This window comes from Oncorhynchus masou, chromosome 18 (assembly GCF_036934945.1).
Source record: "Oncorhynchus masou masou isolate Uvic2021 chromosome 18, UVic_Omas_1.1, whole genome shotgun sequence".
NCBI classification, from domain to species: domain Eukaryota; kingdom Metazoa; phylum Chordata; class Actinopteri; order Salmoniformes; family Salmonidae; genus Oncorhynchus; species Oncorhynchus masou.
The window spans coordinates 11,562,718-11,572,771 of NC_088229.1; the positions used below are offsets into that span (position 1 = coordinate 11,562,718).

Sequence of the window (10,054 nt, forward strand, 5' to 3'; positions counted from 1 at the left end):
TTAATTATTTATAGAACACTAACCTGATACAGCATATCCAGTTGAATTATTTATAGAACACACCTGATACAGCATATCCTTTGAAATATTTCTAGCACCTGATACAGCATATCCTGTTTAATTATTTATAGAACTCTGGCTGAACACATATAGTTTAATTGTCCAAATAACCTGATACAGCATACAGGCTATTTATAGAACACTTATCTGTGTAGGATCAGACAGGCTGACAGAGGGGTCACATCTCTGCCCTGTGTAGGATCAGACAGGCTGACAGAGGGGTCACATCTCTGCCCTGTGTAGGATCAGACAGGTTGACAGAGGGGTCACATCTCTGCCCTGTGTAGAATCAGACAGGCTGACAGAGGGGTCACATTCTGCCCTGTGTAGGATCACACAGGCTGACAGAGGGGTCACATCTCTGCCCTGTGTAGGATCAGACAGGCTGACAGAGGGGTCACATCTCTGCCCTGTGTAGGATCAGACAGGCTGACAGTGTGTGTGTGTACAGTATTATGTGTACAGTATTCTGTGTACAGTAAGTTTGTACAGTATGTGTATTGGCATGTGTGTGTTGCAGCAGTAAACCTGGGACATCGAATGGACTTGATAAGCTGAGTCGTTTGGAACAGATGGAGCAAGAGGAGTCACTGGACAGAGAGGACCCCAGAGAATACTGCCATGGTCCGTTCTGGCTGTACATTTACATTTTGGTCATATAGCAGATGCTCTTATCCAGAGCGACTTACAGGAGCAATTAGGGTTAAGTGCTATTCTCAAGGGCATAGACAGATTTGTCACCTAGTCGGCTCAGGGATTCAAACCAGCTACCTTTCGTTTACTGGCCCAATGCTCTTATGAACTAGGCTATCTGCTGCCCTACCTACCGCCATACTAACTCTGTTACTGGCCCAAAGCTCTTATGAGCTAGGCTACCTACCGCTATACTAACTCTGCTACTGGCCCAAAGCTCTTATGAGCTAGGCTACCTACCGCAATACTAACTCTGCTACTGGCCCAAAGCTCTTAAGAGCTAGGCTACCTACCGTTATGCTAACTCTGCTACTGGCCCAACGCTCTTAAGAGCTAGGCTACCTACCTACCGCCATACTAACTCTGTTACTGGCCCAAAGCTCTTAAGAGCTAGGCTACCTACCTACCGCTATACTAACTCTGCTACTGGCCCCAAAGCTCTTAAGAGCTAGGCTACCTACCTACCGCCATACTAACTCTGTTACTGGCCCAAAGCTCTTAAGAGCTAGGCTACCTACCGCTATACTAACTCTGCTACTGGCCCCAAAGCTCTTAAGAGCTAGGCTACCTACCTACCGCCATACTAACTCTGCTACTGGCCCAAAGCTCTTAAGAGCTAGGCTACCTACCTACCTACCGCTATACTAACTCTGCTACTGGCCCAAAGCTCTTAAGAGCTAGGCTACCTACCTACCGTTATGCTAACTCTGCTACTGGCCCAACGCTCTTAAGAGCTAGGCTACCTACCTACCTACCTACCGCTATACTAACTCTGCTACTGGCCCAAAGCTCTTAAGAGCTAGGCTACCTACCTACCGCTATACTAACTCTGCTACTGGCCCAAAGCTCTTAAGAGCTAGGCTACCTACCTACCACTATACTAACTCCGCTACTGGCCCAAAGCTCTTAAAACCTGTTTGGGAAAGGCGTGCCGCTAGCGGGACACCTCGACAACATCCGGTGAAATTGCAGAGCGCCAAATTCAAATTTAATTACTATAAATATTTAACTTTCATAACAATCACAAGTGTAATACATCAAAATAAAGCTGAACTTGTTGTTAATCCAGCCGCCATGTCAGATTTCAAAAATATTTTAAGGCGAAAGAAATCCATGCGATTATCTGAGGCCAGAGCCCCGCATACCAACACATGAAAAACATATTTCAACCAGGCAGGCATGACACGAAAGTCAGAAATAGCAATATAAAAAATGCCTTACCTTTTGATAATATTTTTCTGTTGGCACTCCGAAATGTCCCTGTTACATCACAAATGGTCCTTTTGTTGGATAATGTCTTCCTTTATATCAATAAAAACTCAGTTTAGCTGGCACGCTTCAGTCAATAATCCATCCAGTTCCCATCCGCATACAAAATGAATCCCAAACGTTACTAATAATCTTTTCCAAAAAAGTCAAACAACGTTTATAATCAAACCTTAGGTATCCTAATAAGCAAATAAAATGTACTCAAATAAAATTTAAGACAGAGAATAGTATGTTCATTACGGAAGATGAATGAGAAAGAATTTGCTTTCTTCCAAGCGCTTGGAACCACTACAGCCAAAATGGGAGCCACCTAGAAAAACTACCATTTCTGGGTCATTTTTCCAAAAACAAGCCTGAAACTCTTTCTAAAGACTGTTGACATCTAGTGGAAGCCCTAGGAACTGCAATTTGGGAGGACTTATAATTATAATCAAGTAATATAATTATAATTATAGTACTAGCCATTGAAAATAATGGTAAGCTTTTTTACATTTTTATGGTTTGTCCTCGGGGTTTAGCCTGGGGGTTTAGCCTGCCTTATCAGTTCTGTTATACGCACAGACATAATTTTAACAGTTTTAGAAACTTTAAAGTGTTTTCTATCTAAATCCAATTATATGCATATCATAGCTTCTGGGCCTGAATAACAGGCAGTTTACTTTGGGCACGTTTTTCATCCGGATGTGAAAATACTGCCCCCTATCCCATGAGCTAGGCTACCTACCTACCGCCAGACTAACTCTGTCTTGCTCCTTACATGTCTTTCTGTCCTATTAATTCCATTCCAGCATGGACATAGTCTGTTACCAGACAGGAAATACTGCAGTTGGAGGTGTAACATCTATTGTTCTCATCCTGCATGTTTCAATAGGGGGGTACCATCCTGTTCACATTGGAGACACCTTCAACAGGAGATACCAGGTTGTGTCTAAGTTGGGCTGGGGATACTTCGCCACTGTTTGGCTCTGCTTGGACCTCAGGTACATTCACTATTTTGCAGTGTCAGCATATACTCAAATCTCCCCTTCTTGGCATACAGTGAAAGCTGCAGTGTGATTAAAAGTCACTCTATGTGTACAGGTTGGGCAGGCGAGTGGCCGTGAAGGTTTTGAAGAGTGGAGAAGGATTCACACAGGCTGGGCAAGATGAACTGACTCTGCTACGTTGTGTGAGTCTCTTCTCTCTAATTTCTCACCTTAGGTTATTTATTGCTTCCTCAATCTCTTTCTCGTCCTCAACCCCTAAGGGCAAACAGTAGTAACTATTTTACTCTTAGTCCACCTCATGTTATTTATCTTATTCACAGCCATCCCATGTTTTCAAGGTTCATTATTTTTCTCCCTTGTCTCATACAGACCCATCTTTATCTTTCTATTTAAACAAGTTCTTGTCAGTCCGGACTCTAAAGTCCCCCCCCCCCCTTCTCCCCCCTCAGGCCAGTGGTCCCACGGCTCGTCACCCACACAGCCGGAGAATAGTCCAACTGCTGGATGAGTTTAAGATAGCTGGGGTCAACGGAGTCCGTATCCTTCCCTAGACTGCACAGTCATCACACACACACACACATACACACACACACACACACACACACACACCTGTAGCAAAATCTGACAGTCTCACAATGAGGAGTAAAAGTTCAGAGTTCATATGTGTTTGGTTCCTTGACCTCCTGTGTGTAGATGTATGCTTAGTGCTTGAGCTGTTAGGACCAGACCTCTGCTGTTGGCAGGTCTGTTTTGGTAACCCAGGATTATCACTTTCTTGGGTCAAACAGGTCATTGCTCAGGTCAGAGAGTGACAGAGTTCATAGAAGATGAGTAGAAACGGCATTATCGAAATCACCACACTGTCTGGATGCGTCTTTAGTTTGATGCAGGAGCTGTTTTGTGTTAACAGTGCCATCACCCTCTCCCTGTAGGTTCTTCAGGCGTTGGACTACCTGCACACTCAATGTAAAATCATCCACACAGACATCAAGCCTGAAAATATACTGCTTTGTTTGGAAGAGCAGAACCCAAAACAGACAGCAGGGGGCAGTGCATGTCCTCTATTCCCTGGGAAGTCGATGAGTAGAGCAGGTAGTGTTCACTGTTCAGCTACATAATAGAACCCCGCATTGGAGGTGTCATAATACCCATCAAACCTAGCGGTTAAACAGGGAAATGGTTCCAATCGTTTTTCCACCATTCATTTTTACCATGGGAGATTTTAGGAACACTTAAATTAAGGGCTGTGATTCGAGTAGGTTTACCCTGACGTGACGTTTTGCTACACATGTAAATCTCCAACGTACAAGGTGACTTTATTAAATATAAGCGGCTCTGTAAGGTCAAATGACTGTTTTGCTACAGATGATCCAGAACTCTGTAAGGTCATATAACTGTTTTGCTTCAGATTTTCTATAATTCTGTAAGGTCATATGATTGAGTACTGTTCAGCTAAAGTTATTCTAGAACTCTGTAAGGTCATATAACTGTTCAGCTACAGGTGTTCTAGAACTCTGTAAGGTCATGTGACTGTTCAGCTGCAGATATTCTAGGACTCTAATGTCATGACTGTACAGCTACAGATATTCTAGAACTCTGTAAGGTCATATAACTGTTCAGCTACAGGTGTTCTAGAACTCTGTAAGGTCATGTGACTGTTCAGCTACATATATTCTAGACCTCTGTAAGGTCATAACTGTTCAGCTACATATATTCTAGAACTCTGTAAGGTCATGTGACTGTTCAGCTACAGATATTCTAGAACTCTGTAAGATCATGACTATTCAGCTACAGATATTCTAGAACTCTGTAAGGTCATGTGACTGTTCAGCGACAGATATTCTAGAACTCTGTAAGGTCATATAACTGTTCAGCTACAGATATTCTAGACCTCTGTAAGGTCATTTGACTGTTCAGCTACAGATATTCTAGAACACTGTAAGGTCATGACTGTTCAGCTACATATATTCTAGAACTCTGTAAGGTCATGTGACTGTTCAGCTACAGATATTCTAGAACTCTGTAAGGTCATGACTGTTCAGCTACATATATTCTAGAACTCTGTAAGGTCATGTGACTGTTCAGCTACAGATATTCTAGAACTCTGTAAGGTCATGTGACTGTTCAGCGACAGATATTCTAGAACTCTGTAAGATCATGACTATTCAGCTACATATATTCTAGAACTCTGTAAGGTCATGTGACTGTTCAGCTACAGATATTCTAGAACTCTGTAAGGTCATGTGACTGTTCAGCGACAGATATTCTAGAACTCTGTAAGATCATGACTATTCAGCTACAGATATTCTAGAACTCTGTCAGGTCATGACTGTTCGGCTGCAGATATTCTAGAACTCTGTAAGGTCATATAACTGTTCAGCTACAGATGTTCTAGAACTCTGTAAGGTCATGGCTGTTAAGCTGCAGATATTCTGGAACTATGTAATGTCATTTGACTGTTAAGCTACAGATGTTCTAGAACTATGTAAGGTCATGACTGTTCATGTACAGATACTCTAGAACTCTGTAAGGCCATGTGACTGTTCATCTACAGTTACTCTAGAACTCTTTATAGTCATGACTGTTCAGCAACAGATTTTCTAGAACTCTGTGATGTCATCACTGAGCACAGCAGATTATACATCAGTTTACTGCACATGACACTTTACTGAAGGCTAGTATTCTGTTTCTTTGTCACCTTTAGATTTAGATGTAATGTGTATTCTGCCTGTTTGTCACTTCAGATTGACTGTGTCCAGTATGCTGTTGAAGTGTTTCAATCAGATCATAACCCTCTACTGTTTGTTGTTCATCTCTTACGGTCTATCCAGAGAAGGACCTGGTGACTCCCATCAGTCTGGAGGAGGTCACAGTAAAGATTTCTGACCTGGGAAGCTCCTGTTGGGTGGTGGGTATTGATCAGTCAGTCAGCAATAGCGGAGGTGCATAAAATTGAGGGGCCCCATGCATTTATCACAAATACGTTGTTTTTTTTAAAAGTTTGCCTTATTTTACATTGATCTTCATTACTCTGTTTTTTAAATTGTCATTAGCACAGTGTGCATGATTTCAACTTTAGCTCCAGGACGAGGCCAAGTTGTAAAACTGAAAGATTTGATTGTGCTGATTTTACTGGCGCATTAAACCATGTTGCGCGCAATAGTTTAAAAACTCTGTGGATAGTTTAAAAACTCTGTGGATAGTTTAAAAACTCTGTGGATAGTTTAAAAACTCTGTGGATAGTTTGAAAACTCTGTGGATAGTTTAAAAACTCTGTGGATAGTTTAACAACTCTGTGGGTAGTTTAAAAACTCTGTGGATAGTTTAAAAACTCTGTGGATAGTTTAAAAACTCTGTGGATAGTTTAAAAACTCTGTGGATAGTTTAAAAACTCTGTGGATAGTTTAAAAACTCTGTGGATAGTTTAAAACTCTGTGGATATTGCTAAAACTATGACGGCATACTGATTTCCAACGTTTTTAGGAACCTTTGCCATTGCTGAACCTCCATCCATACTCAGTAGTTGGTTTGTTATTTATTTATTTTTTATTTATTTATTTCACCTTTATTTAAACAGGTAGGCTAGTTGAGAACAAGTTCTCATTTACAACTGCGACCTGGCCAAGATAAAGCATAGCAGTGTGAACAGACAACACAGAGTTACACATGGAGTAAACAATTAACAAGTCAATAACACAGTAGAAAGAAAAAAAGAGTCTATATACATTGTGTGCAAAAGGCATGAGGAGGTAGGCGGATAATTACAATTTTGCAGACTAACACTGGAGTGATTGCAAAATAAGAGGGACTATTGTGGAATACTGCGCTGGGATCAGAACTGTATTTTACTCTGTGTGACATTCCAGTACAAACATTTCTGTGAGGAGATCCAGACCTGTCAGTACCGCTCACTAGAGGTTCTACTGGGCTCTGACTACGGCCCACCAGCAGACATCTGGAGTGTAGCCTGCTTGGTGAGAGAGTCAACGTCCACTCAACCACCATACAACCACTATACAACCACCATACAACAACTATACAACCACCATACAACAACTATACAACCACCATAAAACCACCATACAACCACCATACAACCACCATACAACCACCATACAACCACTAAACAACCACCATACAACCACCATACAACCACCATAAAACCACCATACAACCACCCTCAGCAACAACACTTATGTCTGCATATGTTTGCAGCTTCACTGAAGTACAACCATCTCTCCGGTGCCCTCTGATTCACTTGGATCATTTAACTCCTGCTGTTAGGTTACTCTTCCAGTTCACCCCCCTCCTAAGCTAAGTAGGTGCCGCTGCAGAATAGTTCCTGGCCATTCAACTTCTCTTCTTTTTATTCTAGGCGTTTGAGTTGGTCACTGGAGATTCATTGTTTGAGCCCAAAGCTGGGAAGACCTTTTCCTTAGAGGAAGGTAGGCGTGGAAAATATTGACACAGGATTCGATGGAGATAACATTGTGTCCACTTTGTGACTTTTGCTTAGTTGTTTTATCCAGTGGGATTTTGGTTCTGTTCCCTCCAGACCACATCGCTCATATAATTGAACTCCTTGGCAAAATCCCAGCAGCAGTAGCCTTGTCTGGGAAATATTCAGTGGAGTACTTCAATCGCAGAGGTGAGTGAAGGACATTGCATTGAAAACAGTCAAATTATTTGAACTTAGAGAAAGGACCTTTTGATGTGACAAATTATTGTGTTTAATTTAAGAAAAAACTACATCAAATACTTTTTCTCTCCAAGTCAAAAAGCTTCCTTCTCTTCACCTCTCCCTTTCCCCTCCTCCCTCTGTTTCACCTCGACTCTCTTTCCCCTCCTCCCTCTGTTTCACCTCGACTCTCTTTCCCCTCCTCCCTCTGTTTCACCTCTACTCTCCTTCCTCTCCCTCCACTCTGTTTCACCTCTACTCTCCTTCCTCTCACTCCTCTCTTTCCTCTCCCTCCTCTCTTTCCTCTCCCTCCTCTCTCTTTGCTCTACCTCCTCTCCTCTCTCTCTCTTTCCTTTACCTCCTCTCTTTCCTCTCCCTCCTCTCTTTCCTCTCCCTCCTCTCTTTCCTTTACCTACTCTCTTTCCTCTGCCTCCTCTCTTTCCTTTACCTCCTCTCTTTCCTTTACCTCCTCTCTTTCCTCTCCCTCCTCTCTCTTTCCTCTCCCTCTTCTCTCCTTCCTCTCCTTCCTCTCCTTCCTCTCTGTTTCACCTCCTCTCTCCTTCCTCTCCTTCCTCTGTTTCACCTCCCCTCTCTTTCCTCTCCCTCCTCTCTCCTTCCTCTCCTTCCTCTCTGTTTCACCTCCTCTCTCCTTCCTCTCCTTCCTCTGTTTCACTTCCTCTCTCTTTCCTCTCCCTCCTCTCTGCCTCTCTTTCCTCTCTGTTTCACCTCCCCTCTCTTTCCTCTCCCTCCTCACTCCTTCCTCTCCTTCCTCTCTGTTTCACCTCCTCTCTCCTTCCTCTCCTTCCTCTCTGTTTCACCTCCTCTCTCCTTCCTCTCCTTCCTCTGTTTCACCTCCTCTCTCTTTCCTCACCCTCCTCTCTCCCTCTCTTTCCTCTCTGTTTCACCTCCCCTCTCTTTCCTCACCCTCCTCTCTCCCTCTCTTTCCTCTCTGTTTCACCTCCTCTCTCCTTCCTCTCCTTCCTCTGTTTCACCTCCTCTCTCTTTCCTCTCCCTCTTCTCTCCTTCCTCTCCTTCCTCTCTGTTTCACCTCCTCTCTCCTTCCTCTCCTTCCTCTGTTTCACCTCCCCTCTCTTTCCTCTCCCTCCTCTCTCCTTCCTCTCCTTCCTCTCTGTTTCACCTCCTCTCTCCTTCCTCTCCTTCCTCTGTTTCACCTCCCCTCTCTTTCCTCTCCCTCCTCTCTCCTTCCTCTCCTTCCTCTCTGTTTCACCTCCTCTCTCCTTCCTCTCCTTCCTCTGTTTCACCTCCTCTCTCTTTCCTCTCCCTCCTCTCTCCCTCTCTTTCCTCACTGTTTCACCTCCCCTCTCTTTCCTCTCCCTCCTCTCTCCTTCCTCTCCTTCCTCTCTGTTTCACCTCCTCAGATAGTTACCATCCTCTCTCCTTCCTCTCCTTCCTCTCTGTTTCACCTCCTCTCTCCTTCCTCTCCTTCCTCTGTTTCACCTCCTCTCTCTTTCCTCACCCTCCTCTCTCCCTCTCTTTCCTCTCTGTTTCACCTCCCCTCTCTTTCCTCACCCTCCTCTCTCCCTCTCTTTCCTCTCTGTTTCACCTCCTCTCTCCTTCCTCTCCTTCCTCTGTTTCACCTCCCCTCTCTTTCCTCTCCCTCCTCTCTCCTTCCTCTCCTTCCTCTTTGTTTCACCTCCTCTCTCCTTCCTCTCCTTCCTCTGTTTCACCTCCCCTCTCTTGCCTCTCTCTCCTTCCTCTCCTTCCTCTCTGTTTCACCTCCTCTCTCTTTCCTCACCCTCCTCTCTGTTTTACCATCTCTCTTTCTTCTCCCTCCTGTTGTGTGGTCTCCCAGGTGAAATGAATCGTATCGGGGTGCTGCGGTCCTGGGGTTTGTATGAGGTGCTAGTGGAGAAATACAACTTCTTGCTGAAGGAGGCCTCTCTGTTCTCTGACTTCCTGTTGTGCATGTTGGACTTCCAGCCCAAGAGGAGGGCCAATGCTGCCCAGTGTCTCCTGCACCCATGGCTTAGCTCCTGAGCCCTGGCCTTGGAGACCTGATAGCCCCTCCCGTGAGCCCCCCCCCACCACCACCCACCCTTTGAGCCAAATTGATACGTAGTTAGTAGATACATGTGGTACAAGCATTTTGCTACACTCGCATTAACATCTGCTAACCATGTGTATGCGACAAATAAAATGTGATTTGGTTCGTTAGTGTACCTGCAGAAACAAACTGAATGGTGCTCAGTCGCTAAGACTAGGAGAGGATATACGTAGGCGTAGTAGGAATGGTTGTTGCAAATACAGAAAGGGAACATAAAGGGAATTTATATGTATATGCTTGTAAATTATTGTAAATTAAGTTATTATTATTTTTCCATTAAAGTTCCCTCTGACATAGCCCTGA

At 43.9% G+C, this 10,054-nt stretch overlaps 1 protein-coding gene across 1 annotated transcript; it reads left to right on the top strand.

Moving 5' to 3' along the window:
* The first annotated feature begins 590 nt into the window (after positions 1-590).
* On the top strand, positions 591-9,684 carry LOC135503959 (SRSF protein kinase 2-like). The gene is made up of 11 exons (XM_064922165.1): positions 591-684; positions 2,894-3,002; positions 3,103-3,190; positions 3,458-3,545; positions 3,702-3,808; positions 3,941-4,103; positions 5,840-5,916; positions 6,875-6,982; positions 7,384-7,453; positions 7,564-7,656; positions 9,500-9,684. The coding sequence occupies exons 1-11, from the start codon at positions 633-635 to the stop codon at positions 9,682-9,684; spliced, it is 1,140 nt and encodes a 379-aa protein (XP_064778237.1). The 5' UTR covers positions 591-632.
* The last annotated feature ends 370 nt before the right edge of the window (positions 9,685-10,054 follow it).